The sequence below is a fragment of the Choloepus didactylus genome, chromosome 23 (assembly GCF_015220235.1).
Source record: "Choloepus didactylus isolate mChoDid1 chromosome 23, mChoDid1.pri, whole genome shotgun sequence".
In the NCBI taxonomy this organism is placed as follows: domain Eukaryota; kingdom Metazoa; phylum Chordata; class Mammalia; order Pilosa; family Megalonychidae; genus Choloepus; species Choloepus didactylus.
Genome location: NC_051329.1, coordinates 29,466,165 through 29,490,363, shown reverse-complemented (window position 1 = coordinate 29,490,363; position 24,199 = coordinate 29,466,165). Strand labels below are relative to the sequence as shown.

The following is a 24,199-nucleotide window of genomic DNA, read 5'->3' as shown; positions in this document are numbered from 1 at the left end:
AACTTAGTACAATGCTGTAGTAATCGAGACAGTATGGTAGTGGTATAAGGATAAACACAGATCACTGGAATAGAATTGTGGGTCCAGAAAGAAATGATCTATCTATCTGTGGTCAACTGATTCAGAACAAAGGTAGCAAGATAATTCAGTCTTTTCAACAAATGGTGTAGAGACAACTGGAAATCTGTTCTGGTTTGCTGATGCTTCTGGAATGCAAAATACCAGAAATGGATTGGCTTTTGTAAAGGGATTTTATTTGGTTACAAAGTTATAGTCTTAAGGCCATAAAGTGTCCAAGATAAGTCATCAACAATCAGGTACCTTCACTGGAGGATGGCCAGTGGCTTCCAGAAAACCTCTGTTAGCTGGGAAGGCACATGGCTGGCGTCTGTTCCAGAGTCCTGGTTTCAAAATGGCTTTCTCCCAGGACATTCCTCTCTCAGCTCCTGTGTGTTCTTCAAAGTGTCCCTCTTTGCTGTAGCAAGCTCACTCCTGTCTGAGCTTTAATAGGGCTCCAGGGAACTAATCAAGGCCCGTGCTGAATAGGTGGGGCCACACCTCCATGGAAATGATCTAATCAGAGTTATCACCTACAGTTGGGTGGATCACATCTCTAAGGAAACACTCAATCAAAGAATTACAGTCTTTGGCGAGGCTCTCCCTACTCCCCAGGAATGTGCTCCACCCTCTCTGATGCCTGGGGTGACAGCACTCTTCCTGAACATCAGGTGGAAGGCCTACCCTCTACCTCTGAGGCAGACTCACCCTTTCCATGCATGTGGGCCACTCTGCTCTCTCAGCCTAAGACCTCTTGACTCCAGACTTCAACCTCCATGGCTCTGTGTTTGAAGAGATTTTTCCTTCAATTTGTTCCTTGTCTGTCTCCTCCAGTCCAGACCAGCAGCAGCTCCATCTATAAAGATCTCACAGAAATTCTGTTGGCTTCGCATGAAGTACATGGGTCAAAGCCGTCAGACAATAGGACTTTCCACAAATCCTTTCTGGATAACTCCATCTCCAATCCTGGCTTGTACTGAAATGGCAGTTGGGTTCCATGTTTAGTAAATCCTCACATTGGGCTGTAGCTTCTGGCATCCCACCCCCTGGAAGCCTGGAATTTTCCAAACAATCAGTTTCTAGTTTCTTTGAACCCAAGGGTTCAAGTTTCTCTCTTTCCGCTCACATTTTACTATAAGCTGCAAGGAGAAGACATGCTATATCCACAACTTTTAGTTCTGAAATCTCATCAGCCAGGTATCCCAGCTCGTCACTCTCAAATTCCTCCTTCCATCTGACACCAGGACTCAATTTCACCAAAATCTCTGCCACTTTAAAACAAGGATCGTCTTTCTCCCAGTTTGCAGCAACACATTCATCATTTCTACTCAAGGCCTCATCAGAAGTATCTTTAGAGTCCATATTTCCACAAACAGTCTCTTCGGAGCAGTTTAGGCCTTTCCAACAACCTCCTCACAATTCTTCCACAGTCTTCGCCTTATCCATTTAAAAAGCCATTCCAACATGTTTGGTATTTGCAAACACAGCAGCTCCCCACTTCTCTGGTACCAAAATCTCTTCTGGTTTGCTAATGTTGCTCGTATGCCAAATACGAGAAATGGATTGGCTTTAATAAAGGGGGTTTATTTGGTTATACAGTTACATTCTTAAGGCCGTAAAGTGTCCAAGATAAGTCAGCAGCAATCAGGTACCTTCACTGGAGGATGGCCAAAGGCTCCCGGAAAACCTCTGTTATCTGGGAAGGCACATGGCTGGCATCTGTTCCAGAGTTCTGGTTTCAAAATGGCTGTCTCCCAGGACGTTCCTCTCTCAGCTCCTATGTGTTCTTCAAAGTGTCCCTCTTTGCTGTAGCAAGCTCACTCCTGTCTCAGCATTTATAGGGCTCCAGTGAACTAATCGAGGCCCATGCTGAATGGGCAGGGCCACACCTCCATGGAAATGATCTAATCAGAGTTATCACCTACAGTTGGGTGGGTCGCATCTCTATGGAAACACTCATTCAAAGAATTACAATCTAATCAACACTAACATCTCTACCTACACAAGATTGCGTTAAAGATAATGGTGTTTGGGGGGACATAATAAGTTCAAACTGGCACAATATCCATGTGAAAAGGAATGAGTTTGTATCCCCACCTCACACCATATACAAAACGTAACTCAAAATACATCAAGCATAAGTGTAAGAGCTAAAATTACAAAACACTTAGAAGAAAATTTAGGTGTAAATCTGCATGATCTTGAATTAGGCACTGATTTCTTAGCTCTAACACCACAAGCACAAGCAACAAAAGGAAAAAAAATAAATTGGACTTCATCAGAATTGAAAACTTATGCATCATAGGACATTATCAAAGAAGTGAAAACACAATCCACTGAATGGTGGGAAATACTTACAAATCATATCTGATAAAGGTCTAGTGTCTGGAATATATAAAGAATTCTTACAACTCAGCAACTAAAAGGATCTGAATAGATGTTTCTCAAAGAAAGATACGCACATGGCCAACAAGCACATGCAAAGATGCTTAACATCATTAGTCTGTAAAGAAATGCAAATCAAAACCATATTGAGAAGAGAAACCAAGATGGTGGCTAGGTGAGACAGGGCTAAGGAACACCTCCGTGGAAAACACTAGATAAGGACCGGAGAGTGACCCAGAATACCGGTTACAGCGATGTGCCAGCTGGACAAGATCTGCTAGTTCCCAGGGGCTATATACTTGGTGAAACTGAGAGTCTGCATTCTGAAACGAGTGAGTAAGCTGGCTGGAAGTCCCGCAGCCGCACAGCCATCCGGGGAAGCCAGGGTTTGGCGTCTGGAGACCAACAGGCTCTTTTAATAAAAAAAAAAAAGAAAAAAGGAGAAAACCCAGAAGCGGCTGCAGGTGCAATTGGCTGCAGGTGTGATCGTGAGAAGGACGCAGTAAAACACAGCAAGAGGGGGCTAGGCCAGCCTCTCGGTGACTGGCCTGGAAGATAGCCTGCTGCAGATATCCCTGGGGCCGGGGGAACAGAGCGGAGAGCCAAAAGCCGAAAGAATCCCCACGGCTAGCAGCTCGCTCCCAGAAGGACTGGATAAACTCCTGCCTGGGGCCGTGCCCACAGCCCAGAGCCCCGCCAGTTGTCCTGGAGCTGGGAAGGAGGAACTGTGCGAGGAGGGGGGTGTGGAGATGCCTCGTTTGGCCATTTTTGCATAAGGCTGAAAGCAAGCTGGCTGGGCCCGGCAGCCCGGGGCTTCCCTTGAGGGATGGCGCTTGCTGATGACGTAGCGCAGCATTCCCTCAGCAGAGGTCCTGGAGGATCGCAGCTGGGCAGGGGGACCTGCTCGGAGATCCCAGAGACACTCTGCCAAGTCCGGTGGTTTGTAGGACATCGAGAGAGAGGGGCTGCAGCTGAAATGAAATGAAGGCTTGGACTCTTGCGGCGACCTTGAATCTCCGGGAACTGGGGGGATTTGAATATTGAGGCTGTCCTTCCTCCCTGACCACCCGTACAAGTGCCCCGCATTCAGGGCGGACAGCTCCAGCAACACACCCAGCCTGAGTTCTCCGGCTGGACCCCACAAGAATCATTTCCCCACTCACGGCAGGGACAAGGTGGAGAGCTGACTTAAGAGGTATAGGTGACTCACAGACGCCATCTGCTGGTTAGTTAGAGAAAGTGTGTGTCACCAAACAGTGTTTCTGAAAAATTAGATAGGTTTTTTTTTTTTTTTACAAATTAAAAGAACCCTGTTGAGTAGAGCAAATGCCAAGAGGCCAAAAACAACAGAAAATCTCAATACATATGATAAAACCAGACGATATGGAGAATCCAACTCCAAACACACAAATCAAGTTATCAGAAGAAACAAAGTTCCTCACAGAATTAATCAAAGAAATACAGTCGAGGAACGAAAGCATGGCAAAGGATTTAAAGGACATCAAGAAGACCATGGCCCAGGATATAAGCTACATAAAGAAGACCCTAGAAGAGCATAAAGAAAACATTGCAAGGCTAAATAAAAAAATAGAAGATCTTATGAAAATAAAAGAAACTGTTGGCCAAATTAAAAAGACTCTGGATAATCACAATACAAGACTAGAGGAAGCTGAACAACATCTCAGTGTCCTGGAAGTCCACAGAACAGAAATCGAAAGAACAAAAGAAAGAATGGAGAAAAAAATAAAAAAAATCGAAATGGGTCTCAGGGAAACGATAGATAAAATAATAAAACATCCAAACTTAAGACTCATTGGTGTCCCAGAAGGGGAAGAGAAGGGTGAAGGTCTAGAAAGAGTATTCAAAGAAATTGTTGGGGAAATCTTCCCCAACCTTCCACACAATATAAATACACAAAGCATAAATGCCCAGCAAACTCCTAATAAAATAAATCCAAATAAACCCACTCCGAGACATATTCTGATCAGACTCTCAAATACTGAAGAGAAGGAGCAAGTTCTGAAAGCAGCAAGAGAAAAGCAATTCACCAAATACACAGGAAACAATGTAAGACTAAGTTGTGACTACTCAGTGGCCACCATGGAGGCTAGAAGGCAGTGGCATGACATATTTAAAATACTGAGAGAGAAAAATTTCCAACCAAGAATACTTTATCCAGCAAAACTCTCCTTCAAATTCGAGGGAGAGCTTAAATTTTTCACAGACAAACAAATGCTGAGAGACTTTGCCAATAAAAGACCTGCCCTACTTCAGATTCTAAACGGGAACCATACCAACAGAGAAACAACAGAAAGAAGAAAGAGATATAGAGAATTTTAACAGAAACATATAGTACCTTACATCCCAAAGCACCAGGACACTCTTTTTTCTCTAGTGATCACAGATCTTTCTCCAGAAGGGACTATAAGCTGGGACATAAAACAAGCCTCAAGAAATTTAAAAAAAAAAAAAAAAAAAAAAATTTTGAATATACTCAAAGCACATTCTCCAACCACAATGGAATACAAATAGAAGTCAATAATTTTTTAGCTGTAACTCCACTATTTACTTCCTACATGATATAAATTACACAAACCCTAATGACAAATCAGTGGTTTTGAACTCAATGTAAAATATGTAATTTTAGACAACTATATAAAGGTAGGGGAATGGAGGAGTATAAGAACGTATTTTATGTGTCCTATTGAAGTGGAGGTGGTATCAAAGAAAAACAAGACCGATATGGATTTAAGAGGTTAATTTTTACCCCCACAGCAAACACAAAGAAACTATCAGAGAATGTAACCATAGAGATGAATTGTACAGTTCGGTTAAGAGAAATGGGGGAAGGGGCAATGGGGAGTTAAGAAATGAGTGTAGGGTTGCTGTTTGAGGTGAAGGGAAATTTCTAGTAATGGATGGTGGGAAAAAGCATTACAACGTTCTAAAGGTGATTAATCCCACTAATGGAAGGCTAGGGAGGGGGTGGAATGGGAAGATTTAGGCTGTATATATGTTCCCACAACTAAAAAAAAATACAGTCTAAATAGATGATTGAATGCCAAGGATGAACTTGGATGGAATTAGAGGATAGAGGACATGTGGCTCAAAGGGACACAGTTGAGACATAAGGTAAAGGAAATATAGAATGTAAGCTTTGTGTCATTGTTGAACCTGTTGTACTTCTTAGCTGCGCTTAATGGGATTGCATAAAAGAATGTTCTTGTTCATGGGAAGTGTATACATGAATTATAGTGTATGTTCAAGGATGTGTGCAGCTAGCTCTCATATGTTCAGAAGGCAGAGCAATAGATGATGGATGATAGATAGGGAGGGAGGGAGGGAAAGAAATAACAATGTGACAGCATGTTAAGGTTGGTGTATTGAGCTGTCGGGAGAGGGGTCAAGGCATGATGGAATTCTTTGTATGGGGTTAGTATTGTTTTTGCAACTGTTCCTATAAATTTGAATTTTTTTCAAAATAAAATTAAAAAAAACCATATTGAGTATGCATACAATAGAATATTGAGCAGATGCAAGAAGGAATGAAGTTGTTCGCTGCCCTCCCCCCTACGTGGGACCCAACTCCCAGAGGTGTAAATCTCCCTGGCAATGCAGAGTATGACTCCAGGGGATGAATGTGGACCCGGCATCGTGGGACTGAGAGTATCTTCTTGACCAAAGGGGGGATGCAGAATGAGACGAAATAGTTTCAGTGGTGAGAGATTTCAAATGGAGTTGAGAGGTCACTCTGGTGGACATTCTTATGCACTATATAGATAACACCTCTTAGGTTTTAATGTATTGTAATAGCTAGAAATAAATACCTGAAACTACCAAACTCCAACCCAGCAGTCTGGACTCCTGAAGACAATTATATAATAATGTAGATTACAGTGGGTGACAGTGTGATTGTGAAGACCTTGTGGATCACACCCCCTTTATCTAGTGTATGGATGAGTGGAGGAATGGGGATAAAAACTAAAGGACATTTTAAAGGGGAACACTTACTGTAAAGGTCCCTAGATTGTAAGATCTTATAGCAGTCAACATCTGTTCCTGAATTCTAATGGTTATCTGTAAATTCTGAGATCCTGTGCTCTTTGTATATCTGGTCGGTCCCTGGAACCCTGGAACTTCAAGTATCGGTGTGACACCTGAGACTCAGAGCTACAGTTGAGCAGCTATGAATGTCATTAATTACCTCATACAGCAACTGTTTAAAAATCTGAAAAAGAGTTCAGACTTCATTTAGAGATATGAATGAAGCAGATCTGGTTAGGACTAAGGCAAATCAGACCAAAGGGTCAAGGGTGATATTGACTGTTTTAAAACTTCAACTATCATGTGAGACCAAGGGAAGAGATGTTTATTTGGCGCATGACCTACATTTTCTGTTGCACACTAAATAATTTAACTTGTACAGTCAGTTTATTTAAACACCATAATTACATGGAACTTTGACTAGTAACTGAGATCTGCTAGGTTTGTACAGGTTAGTGTGAAATTGCAATACATCCCAAAGTAATTTGGGCAGAGAATAAAAACGTATTTGTGGGGCCCTCCTAAGGAACTGAGGAAAAATGTGGAAATATTTAACTTCTCCACCTGAGCAATCACTAATATTGTCATAAGCATTGTGGACAACCAATTTAGTAAGCCAAGCCCTCGATCTTGGAGCTTGCCCTTATGACGTTTGTTACTGCAAAGGAGAGCCTAAGCCTACTTACCATTGTGCCTAAGAGTGTCGCCCAGAGAACCTCAGAAAACCTTGCTTAAATTTGGCCTCTCTCTCTCTAAGCCCACTCGGCGGGTACACTCACTGCCCTCCCCACCTTCATGGGACATGACTACCAGGAGTGTAAATCTCCCTGGCAGTGCAGGGCATGACTACCAGGGATGAGCCCAGACCCAGCATTGTGAGACTGAGAAAGTCTTCTTGACCAAAAGAGGGAAGCGAAATGAAACAAAATAAAGGCTCAGTGACAGAGATTTTACATGGAGTCAAGAGGTCATTCTGGAGGATATTCTTATATAGAGATCCTTTTGTAATTTTTAGTGTCTTGGAATCTCTAAAAGGAAATACCTGAAACTGTTGAATTGCGACCTAGTAGCCTTGATTCTTGAAGATGATTGTTGAATGATGTAGCTTACACGGTATGACTGTGTGATTGTGAAAACCTTGTGGCTCACACTCCCTTTTATCCTATGTGTATGGACAGATGAGTAGAAAAATGGGGACAAAAATTAAATGAAAAATGGGGTGGGATGTTTTTAGTTATTTTTTACTTTTATTTATTTATTTATTTTTGTAGTAGTGAAAATGTTCAAAAATTGTAATGAATGCACAACTATATGAAGGTGCTGTGAACAATTCATGGTACACTGGATAATTGTATGGTATGTGAATGAATCTCAATAAAACTGAATTTTTAAAAAAACATTGAGGTACCATTTCACACTGCTAGGATGGTTGGAGTCAAAAAAATAGTAACAAGTGTTGGCAAGTGTATAGAAATTCAAACCCTCATAGATTGTTGGTAGGAATGTAAAATGGTGTAGCCACTGTGAAAAACATTTTGGCAGTTCTGCAAAAAGTTAAGTAGAGTGGCCATGTGACCCAACAATTCCACTCCTAGTCCCAGGAAAACCGAAAACATGTCCATGCAAACACTTGTTCATGCATGTTCATAGCAGCATTATTTAACATAGCCAAAAAGTGGAAAGAACCCAGATGTCCACCAGCTGATGAATGGATAGACGAAAAGGTCATGTATCCATACAACAGAATATTTGGCCATGAAAAGTAATGACAGCCACCTCCCCCCTTTGAATGTGACTGGAGCTGGAGGTACCCAGGGCTGGAGACACTGCAGCTCGGAGGCAGTGAATAACAGCTCTTCAAGTCCACAATAAAAAATGGCCTCCAATGAAACTACATTGCAAAAAATGGGAATGAAGCAGAATGGAAAGAGTAAAAAAGTTGAAGAGGCAGAGCCTGAAAATTTGTGGGGAAAAAAAGTACTGGATCAACGTGTTGTGAATGGGAAGGTGGAGTATTTCCTGAAGTGGAAGGGATTTACAGATGCTGACAATACTTGGGAGCCTGAAGAAAATTTAGATTGCTCAGAGTTAATTGAAGCATTTCTTAATTCTCAAAAAGCTGGTAAAGAAAAAGATGGTACCAAAAGGAGATCTTTATCTGACAGTGAATCTGATGACATCAAATCAAAGGAGAAAAGAGATGCTGCTGATAAACCAAGAGGCTTTGCTAGAGGGCTTGCTCCTGAATCCATAATTGGTGTCACAGACAGCAGTGAAGTTAATGTTTCTCATGAAATGGAAAGATTCAGATGAGGCAGACTTGGTGCTGGCAAAAGAGGCAAACATGAAGTGTCCTCAAATTGTAATTGTTTTTTATGAAGAGAGATTAACTTGGCATTCTAGTCCAGAAGACGAAGCTCAATAATTGTTTTGCATTGCTTTATATATACATTTATATATAGGTATATAATCTGGGTCTTGGTTTTTTTATTTATTAGTGTGAAGAATAGCTGTTCTAATGGAAATCAAGTTTGATATGTTTGTTTTGAAGTAGTTTTGGGGGGAGTTAGGTTTTTTGTTTTTGCATCAGTATTACTTGTTACTTTGAACAAATAAAAGCTTTCTGTAGTTGCTTCATCTATCAGAAAAGACCATTTGATACCATGGTATATTATTTCCTTTGCATTAGACAACAGCTTTTCTAAATGTGGGGGACATTTTCCATAGTCTTTACTGAATCAGAACTTGTGTTTAACCCCATAAATTCCTAACGAGACCATTCTGGCCAGTCTGGGTTTTTTCTGTTTATTTTTTGTGTGAGTATATATGTAAATACTTATGTAATTTTTATTTTTTATTTCATTATTTTTTACATTCATCAAAAACAAAACAATTCAAAACTATAATGGCACTTCACAACCATGGATAAATCTATGGTGCTTCTGGGATGCCATCACTCTGAGTAAGAAATCACTTCAAGTTGAACTGAAAATTTTCCTGAAGTCATAAACTTTCAAATCAAATACAGGATTCAGTAATTAATTGGACAATTTAAATATAATGCATATAATTTAAATTACATAATTTAAAGTAGCCGGAGCAAAATCCATGTCTGTATAGTCATCTAAATGGAAAATAATTCCAAAACTCTGAAAGGAAAATCTACCATAACCAACAATCTCCCCACCCAGATGAGAAAACAGCATAAATAATGTTGTGTTTTCATTAGCCAAGCATGGCTTAGTTAAATGGGCATTTAAAGGTTCCTTCTAGAGAGCCATTCCTTTATAGAACTTTGAAATCCCTGTTTTGCTGTATTGACCAAAAAGGTCATGATTCATGGAAACCTAATCAGATGGTTAAAGATATTGCAGTTTAGGACGTGTTGGATAAATGAGTAAACAGACTTTTGTAATCTAAACTGTCAATATGCATGTTTTTTCTTCACCCCAACGAATTTGTTACATGTAGGCTCAGTCTTTTCAGTATCCAGTTACTGGTTCAGCAGAAGCCAGGAAAACAATAACTTCATGGTAATCAGAATGTTATCCAACTATGTATTATTTACTTTTTTGTAAATACTAGGGAACAGTGGTCAATAAATAGTTTTATATTGCTTTAAAAAAACAGAAAAGAAAAGTAATGACATACTGAGTAATGCTACAGCAGGGATGAGCCTTGGAAACATGCTAAGTAAAAGCCAGACACAAAGAACTACATAATGTATGATTTTTATTTATTTATTTTTATTTTTTTTAATTTTTTTAACTAAGTAGACTTTATTAATTTTCAGATGGGGATTGAGAGGAATGCCTTTTTTTTTTTTTTTAAATGGGAAGCCATGTTACAGAATAAATGCTTTTTATCAGAGTGCTTTTAAAGATAGATTCTGAGAGACTAGCCTTTAAAATGTTTACTTCTATATTTGTATCACCAGGAGAGTACTTTCAGACACTGAGTTTTAGAGCCAATTAATAATTGTCATATCACATTAAAGTTTTATTTCACCACATAAGCAGTATCTATAAGACTGCTAGAAGAGATTGTAGTTGTGATCTGCTTAGTAAGCATTACAAATATGTGAATAAAGGACAAGTGTAAACAATATACGCAGCTACACTTTTAAAACGCACGCAGTTCTGAGAGCTAACATGGATATTTGATTGCTTTAACATTAAAGGTATGACTGTGGTTACAGTAGGGAGAATTATGTACATTAAAATCACAGGGGAACATTTCTTAACCAAAAGTATGTTCTGGCCCAAATCATGTTATCTGTCAAGTTATTTGTCAAAATAAATACTTTATCAATGATGAAGTGCAAATTGAGGCCCTTGTAATAAATGGAGCCAAATGCTAAAGAAATCAGCTTAAATTGCATGTATGTTGTTTTGGCATCAAGTTGGGCTGGGGGATTTGGTCATTGTTATAAAATCTTGGATTCATAAAATTTTATTTCCAGAGGGAACCTTAGAAATCAATCCAGTGTTTGTAAAACTTCCTGATCATAAGAGTTACCTGGAACAGATTTTCTGACCCTGAATTAGAGCTGCTAAATTAGGGCCTTTAGGGGTTGGGTTGAGGCATGTATTTCTACAAAGTGTTTGGGGGTGATTTTTACCCAGAGTGTATGAGAAATGTTGATCTGTACAGAGTAGCTTTATATATGAAACCTAGGGCTTAGAGAGGTTAGTGTTTGCCTATGAGAGCATCACTATTTAATGGGAAAATTAGAATCTGAATGAGCTAGACCTGTGACTTTCTACTTTACAATGTTATATAATCTGAAGCAAACTGCACACTTAAGTATTTGTAATCATATTTTACCCAGCTATTATCTAGACTGTAAACTGAGTTATGGATTAAACTTTTGGTTATGAATCAACTTTGCAACCATGTTTGCAATTCTAGGAAATAAGAGTGGACATTTAAAACTCAATTACTTAAAAAAGGTGTGTGTGTGTGTATTTGTATGTTTGTATAGTGTGTATGATATGAAATAATGATGTTGATTTTCATATGTGACTAGTAAATTGAGGTTTGTTATTTAATCAGATCTTATTTTGGATCAATCATAATACCAGCTAAAAATTTATTTAGAAGTGTTTTCTTTTTAATTCAATTTTATTCAGATATATTCACATACCACACAGTCATCCAAAGTGCACAATCAGCTGTTCACAGCACCACCACAGAGTTGTGCACCCATCACCCCAATCCATTTTCTGAACACCTTCCTTGTACCAGAAAAAGTAAAAACAAGAATAAAAAATAAATGTAAAAAAGAACACCCAAATCATCCCCCCCACCCTATTCCTCACTTAGTTCTCTTTTGATGAGTACCAAAAAGAGAGAGAATATTGTTTCCTTAATGGAAATTAAAGTGGACAGATATGTCACCAGATGAGTAAAGCATAAGATGTTCTCTCATGAACTGTCAATATTATATGGATATTTTTGGTTATTCAGAAGATAATCTGAAAATTTGGAAAGTCAGAAGGTATAAGCCAAAAAATGATTATACTTCTATGCTACTAGTCTTATACTGCTTTATTATAATGGAAAGACCAGTGAAGCTTTGGTTAAAATATATAGAAAGATGATGGAGATATTTTTTTACCCTCAAACAGGATATTCCTTTATGTAAAGAAGTAGTATTTCATTTTATGAAATTTGAGTCCTGTGCATCTGACTGACTGCTTGACATTTCCATTTGAATTATGTTGAGCTTAGTTAGAAACTAGTGAGGAGGAAGACTGGAAAAACTACTAACTAGATAGTATGAAATAAGTTCTCTAAATAGAAGTTTAATCATTTGGCTTTGGGAACATTGAGGTGGATATGAGGATTTCTGTATGATTCATTTTTATGCATTGTTTGGAATATGCAAACCCAAAGAGACAGAAAGTAGATTGAAGGTTGCCAGGGCCTGGAGGGAGTGGGAAATAACTACTAACAGTACAAGGCTCCTTTTGGGGGTATTGAAAATGTTCTAGAATTAGACAGCGGTGATGGTTACACAACACTGTACTGAATTGTACACTTTAAAATGGTGAGTTATTTGTTTGAGAACAAGGGTTACTTGGAGACTTCGTACAGGTCTAAGGCAGGAAATGTACAAGATGAGTGTAGAAAATCTTGTGGTACCAGAAGGCAAGGAAGCTCTCAAAGACTACTAGGATCATGCAGAAGGGGCTTAAGGAACCAACTTGACTCTTTTGTCCATAAATGGCTGAGCGCTGAAAGAAATAATACCTAATTGATTGAAACACATCAAGTATGTTTAAGTCCGATAATTTATAATAATACCTTTTAAAAAAACAAAAATTCATTGACCATCTTTAGGGAACCAATTCATTATTTTAGAAATTGGTAACTAAAGGGAAAGGACCAAGCATATGACCCGCTTTTCCTTTGCAGGCTGTACCTTAAGGTTACCATGTAATTGATGAGCATGACATTTCTCTTTATATAGAAGTATTCTACCTTATAAATGAAAGAATGGTAGATTGTCACCATTTTGAAACCCCCAAAGGAATAATAAATATAGGCAGTATTCATCAGTGGCTGCTCACATCCTCAAAAAGAGAGAGAGAGTGTGTCAAGTATCATGTTCCCCCTCTTGGAAGTATACATCACTGCCTAAAAGTCTTCCTACCAAGAAAATTGAACTTAAATCTGATCATGCCTCTATATCTGGTTGCCTGTTTATAGGAACTGCCTATAGTGGTTCCAGTATATTTGGGACAGGAAAAAAAACACACACACACATTAAATGACACCATGGGGATGTAATTTTAAAAATTCTGGACTGCAAAAGCTGTAAACCAAATGATCTGGTTCCATTAACAAATAAATAAAATTTTTTAAAAAGATGTCAGGGGAACCTATATAGTAAAAGAGACAAGATAAAACTCCAATAGCATACAAATTGGGACTGTATTAATTGGAGTTAGAAAGTTCCGGGGATCTTGCACTGTTTGGGAAAAGGGTAGAAATATTGATGAACCTTAGGCTTTTAAATTTAGTATGCTCATTAAAATTCTTGAAAAGGGGGACAAAAAGAAGGTATAAAATAATAGATTAAAATTCAATTACATAATGCCAATAAGTATAAAGGGACTAAATTCCATCAGTTGAAGATTGGCAACTTGGAAGAGAAAATCCAGTTACATATTGTTCATGAGACACATCTAAAACTTATAAAAATATTTTAAAGTAGAAGAATGGAAAAGATAGGGGATGGGTAGGAAGGAGAGAACCTAGACTGGCAAATATTGTACTAAATAAACATTAAGAGAGAGAAAGAGGGTCACTACATAATGGTTAATGATTTTTACTCACTAAGAAGTTGTAACATTTTTAAACTTGGAGGCACCTAATAGCATGTCCAAAATGTGTAAAGCAAAAATGCCACCTTTTCAAAGAGAAAGATTTTATTGCACCCCTCTCAGATAAAAAGAAAATCACTGGGGGAGGGAGAAGATGGCAGCACAGAGAGGAGTAGAAGTTAGTCCCCCCAGAGCAACTAATAAAGCAACCAGGAACAACTAGTAAAAGATCCGGAATAACTGCTGGGAGACGACCGTGACTGTCCACACTGGATTGGGAGAAATGCCCAAGGTCACAGCATAAAATCTGTAAGTAAAAACTGCAGACCTGAGCTGAGAACCCCTCCCTCATTGCAGCGTGAACTGCAAAGCCTCGTTGCGATAGAGAGCAGCATTCTCTGAACAAGCGAATATACCTCAGCCCAGCTCCAACTTGGGTTTTAATTGACAAATGTTAACTGCTCAATACAACTACGAATCCCCAAAAAGCAAATGGAGGCTTTTGATGATGACTGACCTTGGAGAGCCAGGGGACATATCTGTCTCTGGATGGGGAGCCCAAAGAATGGGGTGCTATCTCTGGCTGACGGGTGAATGTGGGGGCTGTAGACTGACCCTGAAAGGGGGCTTTCTGTCTCTTTCTCTCTCAACCTGGGCAGCTCAGTGGAGAAAGCCTCAGCTGTTTTCAGCTCGCAGTGCTCTGCAGTAGAGAAAGCCTCAGCCATTTTAAACTTGCAGCACTCTGACCCAGACAAGGGTGGAGGTAAGAGAGTCAGAGAAACAAAGAATCTATATGCAAATGATCTCTCTCTAGGGGGCATATCTTCCCTAAGAGGAAGAAGGTGATGCCAAGCTCTGCTAGCCACCTTCAGAACCAGACCCCAGAGCCTGGGGAAAAACAGCAACGGGCCACACCTCCTTACACCAGTCTGGAGTGACAGGCTGACAGGCACCACCCACTGGGCAGAAAAGCACAGAGTGTGTCAATCTTCTAAGACACACCATCAGGGAAACCAGATACTGAATATTTCTTCCTTCTGGGACATGAGCCTGTTCTGGTCTGGGAAAACCTGATTGGGGTAACCAAGGAAGTCAGATGCATAGATAACAGAAAACTATAACCTACACTAAGGAAAACAAAGTTATGGCCCAGTCAAAGGAAAAAACTTACACTTCAGCTGAGATACAGGAATTGAAACAACTAACGCTAAATCAATTCAAAAAGTTTAGGGAAGATCTGGCAAAAGAGATAAAGGCTATAAAGAAAACACTGGGCGTACATAAGGCAGAAATTGAAAGTTCGAAGAAACAACTGGCAGAAGCTATGGAAATGAAAGGCACAACACAAGAGATGAAAGACACAATGGAAACACACAACAGCAGATCTCAAGAGGCAGAAGAAAACACTCAGGAACTGGAGAACAAGATACCTGAAAGCCTACACACAAAAGAACAGATAGAGAAAAGAATGGAAAAATATGAGCAACGTCTCTGGGAATTGAATGACAAAACGAAATGCAGGAATGTATGTGTTATGGGTGTCTCAGAAGGAGAAGAGAAGAGAAAAGGGGCAGAAGCAATAATAGAGGAAATAATCAATGAAAATTTCCCATCTCTTATGAAAGACATAAAATTACAGATCCAAGAAGTGCAGCATATCCCAAACAGAATAGATCTAAATAGGCCTACGCCAAGACATTTAATTATCAGATTACCAAACGTCAAAGAGAGAATCCTGAAAGCAGCAAAAGAAAAGCAATCCATCACATACAAAGCATGCTTGATAAGACTGTGTGTGGATTTCTGAATAGAAACCATGGAGGCCAGAAGGAAGTGGTGTGATATATTTAATAGATGCTGAAAAAGAAAAACTGCCAACCAAGAATCATATCTGGCAAAACTGTCCTTCAAATATGAGGGAGAGTTCAAAATATTCTCTGACAAACAGACAATGAGAGAGTTTGTGAACAAGATACCTGCTCTACGGGAAATACTAAAGGGAGCACTACAGACAGATAGGAAAAGACAGGAGTGAGAGGTCTGGAACACAATTTTGGGTGATGGTGACACAGCAATGTAAGTACACTGAACAAAGGTAACTATGCATATGGTTGAAAGAGGAAGGTTAGGAGCATGAGGGACACCAGAAGGAAAGAGGAAAGATAAAGACTGGGACTGTATAAACAGTGAAACCTGGAGTGTTCAATTGTGCTAAAATATACAAATATGTTTTTTCATGAGGGAGAACAAATGAATGTCAACCTTGCAAGGTGTTAAAAAATAGGGAGGTATTGGGGGAAAGATACAATCAATGTAAACTAGAGACTATAATTAACAGAAAAAAAAATCACTGAGGATATAGACTATTTAAACTTTAGACCATTTAAACAATACGATCAACCAGCTTGTTTTAGTAGATGCATGTACGAGTAATAGGGAATAGGGTAACTTCTGCTATTTCTAGCAGATAGACTCCAAAGCTGTCAGTGCTTTTAAAAATATATTTCTTGTTCACACAAATGCTTCTAAAGTTCTGACAGCTTCCAAGACAACTTCTTTAAGCACAGCTTAGAGATCCAGGCAGCTTATATCAAAGTTGTTTCCAGGTTTCCAGGGTAGGGAAAGAGCAGCAGTGGTCATGCCAGCACTTGTCACTTGGTCCAGAAGTCACAAACCTCACTTCCAGTCACAGCCCATTGGCCTGACTAAGCATATGGCCCTACCTAATATGAAGAGCTAGGGGCTAGAGAAGGTGGGGGTGGGGTTTAGTGAGTAGTACATTTCTCTGCCATAATATTAAAAGGCATTATATTCAACAAATGGACAGTCATATTCTATCAGAACATCACTGGGCTGTAAAGTCAATTTTACCAAATTTTAAAGAATTGGCACACAGACTACATTCTCTGACTACAGTGCACTGAAGTTAGAAATCCGTAAACCAAGAAATAGTTATAATATCCCATATGTTTGGAAATTTAGAAACACTTCTTTTATAATTCATGGGCCCCCAAAAAATTTTTTTTTTGAAATGAGCCAGTCTCAAGAGCATGAAGAATTTATTTTTTCTCCTTTCAGGTTAAAGAAGAAGGAGTTTAGTTTAGAGGAAATATATACCAACAAGAACTATAAGTCCCCTCCTGCAAACAGGTAGGTATATTTGGCTGGGAAATAACAGAGGAGGAAGACTTCTGAAATGATTAATGTATATCTCCAGTTCTTTCACTTCAGAAAGGGTTTATGTCCAGTTAGGATCTTGGAAATAATTAGAATTGATACTCAAATCGGGGTCAGTGGTAGGATGGAAAAGAAATGTATGTTTTGTTAAATAGATACAAAAGATGTAGTCTCTTTTTAGTTTGTACGTATGTGTTTACTAGATATGCATATGCCCTAAGACTAATAGTCATTGATCTTCAGAGATGCCTCAGAAACCAAACACAGAGCTTCACTTGGCTACCTTTGGGTCTGAATTCAATTCAAGTCAGTGAACATTTAGTAAGTACCTGTGTATAGGATGTAGCAGGAGGAGTTCTAGGATTTTATCCTGCCAGATGTGTTTGGACATGTGCACTAAGACATTTGTACAAAGCTATTTATTACAGCAATGCTAAATAATAATAAAGGATTGGAAACCACCTTAATAGGGTTCTGTTTAACCTAGATTCCAGCCTTGTAATGGAATATACTGTATAGCCATTAAAAAAAATGAATCAGATACCTAGATACTGAATTGGAACAATCTTAAAGGGTACTGTTATGTTAGAAAACCACGGTGCACAGGACAGTGTGTGATTTGCTACCATTTGAGTAAAAGAGAATTTAAATGGAGCAACCCACAGGCCAAATCCACCCAGTGGCTTATTTTTTTATGTCTGCAAGCTAAGAAAGTTTTATTACATTTTTAAATGGTTGTTAAAAAAGAGATGAGGGAGGCCAAAAAAGAAAAGAGAGAAAGAATTTGGGATAGAGACCTATGTGCCTCATAAAGCTTAAAATATTTACTCTCTGGCCCTTTACAGAAAAGGGCCAACCTTTGATACTATCTGTTTAATTATGCTTATCTGTACATTGAATGACTTTTGGAAGAGGGACACAAAGAAGTATTAATGAAGTTGCCTGTTTGGGGTGAATGTTTTATTCTATATCCTTTTTTCCATTTTGAATTTTTTCACCACGTGCATGTATTACATATTCATAAATATATATTAATGGCTTTTACACAAAAAACATAGGAACTGTCCAGAGGAAAAGTTGAGTATGGAGATGGTTGTTAATGCAAGTAACTTTCATCCCCATTGACAAGAAGGGGGTCAGAAAACCAGGGTGCTGGGCCATGTGGGTCAGATTTAAGTACTGCTGGTGATCCTGTTTTGTGTTCTATCTTTAGGTGTTTAGAGACCATCTTCGAGGAACCTAAGGAACGAAATGGTACACTAATCTCAGTCAGCCAACAGAAGCGGAAGAGAGTTCTAGAGTTTCAGGATTTCACTGTTCCACGAAAGAGGAGAGCTCGTGGTAAAGTCAAGGTGGCGGGCAGCTTTACCAGGGCCCAGAAAGCAGCCCTGCAGAGTCAAGAGCTGGATGCTCTTTTGATACAGAAACTAATGGAACTGGAGACTTTCTTTGCCAAGGAAGAGGAGCAGGAGCAGTCATCAGGTTGTTGAGAAGCAATTCCATTTGGGGAGTCTCAATTTTAGTTTTTCTGGACCTCCTTGGAAGAGGTTGCCTGATATTGCCCTACCACCCGAACCACTAAAAAATGCACAGTCTACTAACTTTTACCTATTTCAAGGTGCAAGCATTTTAGTGGCTGGCAAAGGAGGGTCCTCTGCTTCTTCTGCTGAGTGTCACACCTCAGGAATGCTCCCCTTCTCCTGGAGATGGTCCTGAATGACATCTGGCTTCCTCCTTCTGATCTCTGCCATCCACAAGAGGAGGAAGCAACATATCTTAAATAACACTAGGATTCCAAGGACTCACAACATTTGCACGTCCATATGAAAGTTCCGCATTGTTTACGGTGGTGCTAGACCAAGATGAATTAGAAGTGTGGCCTAGGGAGGTGGCCCTGGCATCCTGTCCTTTGGGGTCTCACTGGCTCATTTTAGTATTTGAGAAAAGATGAGCTGTTGTGTTTTCTAATCCTTTGAGTTCGTCTGCGCAGAACCTAATGTGTGTGTTTGCACTTGCGTATGTATGTGTGTGTGTGGCTTTCCCCTGTCATTTCCTCCCATCTGTGACTGTGGTCACTAGTGCCAGAGGAGCCCATCCAGGCCCCATTCAAAGTAAGTTGCACTTTTTAATGTTGTGGTGTTGATTATTTTCATGTCCAACCCTTTTGTTTTTGTTTTGTTTTGTATTATTGCTGCATGTTTGGAGCCTTTAAATGTGATTTTAAAAGTTTTTCTTAAGACATTAAGGAGCAAGACAATACATGTCTTAAGAATATATGATAGGCATTTAACCCAGTTTATTGGTGCATGGCATTGGACAATGGAAAGACATTTTCCCATTCACGTGTTTCAAGCAATCCCTTCCCCATCTCCAACTTCTAGTGTAACTCATTGGAGGGGAGCACTTTTTTCATCTGGGTTCTCAGTGTTGCCCACTAAGTAGATGTATTTATTTTAATGACGTACATAAGAGCAGGTTTGTCTCCCAATCATTTAAAAAACTAGAATTGGGTGTGGTTTTAGTGAGATTTATCTGAAATGGTGGGTTATTAACAAACTGTAGTACAACAGCTTGAGGGTGATAAAGGCCAACACTAAGTGTTTGTGGCCATCAGAGCAGCCTGCTCTGTGGATCGAGGAGGGGACTGGACGGTGGTTCAGATCCACATTTGCATTCTTGCAGTGAGGATCATGAAATTCCATGGCCAGCCCTCTCTGAGGGCACATCATTTGTACTCTGGGCTCCTGTGGCAGACCTACTGGAAATTTTGTAGAATGCTAGAGTTAGCTGAGTTTCTGCATTTGTGCCTGCAGGAGGTTGTGGGCAGAAAGATGCGGTGGGTCAGATGACCCAGAAGTTTCATCCCCTTTCCACTTAATCCCTGTGTGCCCCTGTCCTGCTCCCCTCCTCTCCTTCTCTTGTGTATTATCTTTTCTCCCCACCCACCCCACCCCCCAAAAAACAAGAATTCAGAGAATTAACATTCCTTGGCTGGTGAGTGGGATGCTAAGTCCAGCATTCTAGCCCCAGGACTACAGGTCACTTCTTCCCACCCTCCTAGGAGCCACTGCTAGGAAGAAGCAGCAGGTGGGAACTGTCAAAGCTCCAGAGACATTTTCATGTCAGCTTGTTAGAAAAGAATGAACAGTGCCGTCCTGCAGTGTTGGCTCACTCTCCTACGTTTCTTTTTCTTTCCCCATTTGTTAGTGGGTGGGAGTATAGGGGTTTATGGGGGGCGGGTTCTGTGTGCCTTTCCTTTGCAGGTTGACAGTCTGTGCCACACTGGAGCATTTGACATGAGCAGAAAAGAAAATGTGCCACATCTGTCTTCGAGGACCACTGCCTCAGACACCTGGTCATCTATGGAGGCTCCTAAGGCCATGGCCAAATAGGAGTAGAAGACAGCCAGGTTTCCCCATCTGCTCTCAGTGATCCTAACCATATTCTGCCATTCTACATCCACTCTGCCCAGACTGTCTAGACACAACCTGTGTTTCACCTCAATACCTCTCCCTTCCTGGGACAGGGTCTTAGACACTAAATGTTCCTCTCTGTCTATCTGCTTTGGGGAGTGGGATGAGTAAAACATTGTCCCCTTATACAAACATTTTTACGGAGCTCCTGCTGGGCAGCTTACTCGCTACCAGTGGGATGACAGAGCCCTGGCGGCCAGCCCCATTGCCAGTGTAGAACAGTCAGTGATGCGGCAGCTATGCCATACAGCAGACTGAAGTTGAGGTGGGCACAACAGTGGTACAACATCACAGAAATATGACTTCAAGTTTGCCTGTTGTAGGTGTGTCACTCGAAAAGGCCAGGAGCAGTGATTTGGAAGATTGATATCTGGGAGTGGAGAATTGGAGGAAACAGAGACCTGGGCTCTTGGAAAAGCCTACCAGTCCTTCCTTGCCCTCAGAACATAGGGAAGAGCTGCCCTGAGGCTAACCCTGCTGATCCTTGCAATTCTTGGCCTGCCCTCTGGCTAGAATCCCTCTACCGTCCAAAGTTAAGAAGAGGCCCCCAATGCAAACTTGAAATTGCTTGCCTGAAGTTGATACATGGGGTTATCACCCAAGCCATCTGTCACTCACACCTGTCTTAACTTCTAGTTTAGCCATGGACCTCCCCAGCCACAGTGCTGTCGGTGGTCGCACCCTTCGGTGCCTGCCCACAAGGGGACACGTTAGTCAGCTGCTGGCATGCCACCTGCCCAGAACTATAGGAGGTTTTGTTCTGGGGTGGGAATTGGTACATTTTCCAAGTATGGGGATTTCGCACCCCAAGTGGTAACTTATTAACTATAACTCACCTCCAGAAGCTTATAAAGTTTTTAATATGGGAAAGAGAGGAGAAATCTCAGGTCCAATCAGGGTTCTGCCCATCAGTTTTTCACTGAAACTTTCAACTATGGGTTTTTTCCATCTTTCAGTTTCTAGCCATATCTCACCCCCATCCCATCATCGTCTTTTCCTCTTTTTTTTTCTTTTACTCCTTTCCAGCTTCATTTCTCCATTAGTTTGAACGTACCTCATCACTATTAAAGCATATTATGTCCACTTTTTCTTACTGACCTTACTAAGAGCTACAACTGAGGGAGGTACAGTGGAAAGACAGGTAGTGTTTGCCTTATTTGGAGCCTGAAGAGCTCAGAAACTCATGCTGTGAATCCCAAAACTCAGTGTTCCTCCTGGAGCTGTGAAATCATGACACTCTGTCACAATTTTGCCTGAAGGGTCTTTTGCAAGGGCATCAGAGCCAACCTGAGATAAGCTCCCAATCCCATTCTCTGGGCATGATACTTCCACCATGGCTCATTCCTGCCTGCCAGGCTAAGAGAAGTGGAATGTGAAGGACTGTGATAGCAGATCCAAGGCTTTGGTGCAGCCTAATGGAATGGAGAGCCAACGCTCCATCTCCAGGCTGGAATTCCATCTCATGATGTATCCGTGTACATAAAGATCCATGAAAGGCCAACTTTTAGACAGTGATACTTTTCTTCCATTACCGGGGGGGGGGAAGTATGCAGTTGGTGATTTCTTTAATTCCCTTGGGGATTTTGTTTTGTTTTGTTTCTGTTAGCCTTTCTCCCGGTATCATGGAAAGGACCCCTAAATACCACAATTTGAGTGGCTGTATCCAAAGTATGAATAATTGGCCAGAGATGCAGAAAGAGTATACTTTCCTGGATTCATGCAAGGGAAGGGCTCCTTGCCAGAACTGGACTTCTTACATAATAAGCTGGCTAGGGAGAGAGAGTTAATTTTACTATAATCAAAGTTTAATGTTACCATCTGACCACAAATTGAGCAGCAAAAGCTACTTTGATCATAAAGCATGAGTCCCCATATAGCCCACATCTAGCACAGCGAAGTCCCAGATTTGATGCTTGTCAATTGTGTGTTTTCACAAGCTCCTCTCTGGTGCTGAATTGGATATGAATTCTTGATGAGAGTCCTCTGCATCTCCTCGGGCTGGTCTGGGCCAGTAAATAGCTGCCTGAAGTATTTATATATTATCATGGTCAATAGTTAAGTGAAATTTGTACATTTTTGGTAACATTGGCATACATGATTGCCCCTGCAGTTTCTTTCCTGTTTGGTAGTTTGTGATTCTAAAATTCCCACTGTTATGTGTGTTAATTTATGAAAATAAAAATTTTTTTTTTTTTTTGAAAAATCTTTCAAATAACTCTCAAGGCTATTATTTTATTCTTACAACTTGGCAGTAAGTTAAAATTTTACTGGTGATGTTATGGGGTTATATTTTTAAAAGACTTTCCAAACTTACATATTGCAGCAAGCATTCTCCCTTCCAGAGTGGTCGCCATTTTCTGAGAACTGCTCAGTGCTCAGAGCGTATGTAGAATGCCACCTATAGAATGACCTTCAGAGCCTTCAGAGAAACTTCTTAATTACTTAGTGGTGGCAAATCATTTCTTGTGAGGGAATTTAATATTCAGAAATAGCCAAGAGTCCTTTGGATCCAAGTCATCCCCAATTAAGTTGGGTAATGTTGCTAAACAAGTATTTTAGGTATGATTTTTAAGTAGTGGAACTTTTTTTCTCCCGTGGCCGGGAAATCAAAAAGATAAAAATTCAGATCAAAATACACTTCATGTTTTAACAACCAGCTTGCTTGCCAAGGAGACTACTTGGAAGGGGGAGTATAAATATGGTGGGATAACAACATTCATTTAACAAAAAACGTACCTTTTACCATATATCCTGTTAATGAGATCAGGCTATAAGTCTGATTTTCAGTTCTTTGGTTAACCACTGAAAACGTAAAAGAATGACCCTGAAAGCGTGGCTCTCAACTCCACACTTTAGTTTTTCAGAAAGAAGCATGATTCAGGTCACTCTTCCCTCCATCCAGAGCAAAAGCAGGGCCCAGCTTCCCTTCTTGGCCTCAGAATTTCTGCAATAAGAATCCTGTCCATGGAGTCTTCTCTTTCAGGGGGCATTCTGCCGGACATCTGTGCTTCTCCTTATTCGATTTCATAATTACTTGGGGAAGAGTACTCCTATACCTTTCCTTTGTTTAGAAGGGAGAGAGGCTAATTATCAATTAAGTCAGTGTTACTACTTTAACACCAATCACAGAATGTTAGCGTTGGTGGGGCCTCTGGAGAGGAAGAGAACTGGACCAAACTGACTTCAGAATCCTCTATATAGTGTCCTGCCCACTCCAGTGATGGAGACCTCTCATTTCTGTAGTTCTTGCTCACACTTCTCTTTTGAGACATGTTCTAGAAAATCCCTAATGTTTCAAGCAACTTCCAGGGCCATAGCTGAGTCTTTATCAAATGACCAGTTTCTCAAACCTCCAGCATCTCCTCCTGCCCTGTCCACTGACATCTCTGCTTAACATTTCATTGAGGATATAGAAGCAATTAGAAGAGAACTTTCTCAGGACCCCCTCGCTATTCCTTAAACAAACCAGGCATGCTCCCACTTTATGTATATGGTGCATTTACTTTCCCCTCTGCCTGGAATGCTGTTCCCCGCCCCCATTCTCCTGCCTCAATCACTTTGTTCAATTTTTGCCTTTCCAGATGGCTGTACCTGGAAGTATATCCCCTCCCATTCTATAGCCTCCTTAACGTGCTTTATATTTTATAACTCGTATGGCCACCTCCCCGTCTATAGTCACTGTAATGTAAGGCCCTTGAGGTCAGAGCTTTGTAGTCACTGGGATATATATGG

The 24,199-nt window shown here is 40.3% G+C and overlaps 1 protein-coding gene and 1 pseudogene across 14 annotated transcripts in view; both read left to right on the top strand.

The window, feature by feature from the left end:
* The window catches only part of PRR14L (proline rich 14 like), a 121,590-nt gene extending 98,931 nt beyond the window's left edge, over nt 1-22,659 (top strand). For 13 of the 14 annotated variants that reach the window (XM_037817421.1, XM_037817418.1, XM_037817415.1 and 10 more), the window contains 2 exons: nt 16,896-16,967; nt 18,208-22,659. In XM_037817421.1, the coding sequence (XP_037673349.1) occupies nt 16,896-16,967; nt 18,208-18,484 (349 nt within the window). In that variant the 3' untranslated portion in view covers nt 18,485-22,659. Of the gene's footprint in view, nt 1-16,895; nt 16,972-18,207 lie in introns of those variants that run through there. The other variant, XM_037817425.1, reaches the window with a different exon arrangement.
* On the top strand, nt 7,844-10,246 carry LOC119519650 (annotated as a pseudogene).
* Nucleotides 22,660-24,199: the final 1,540 nt, after the last annotated feature.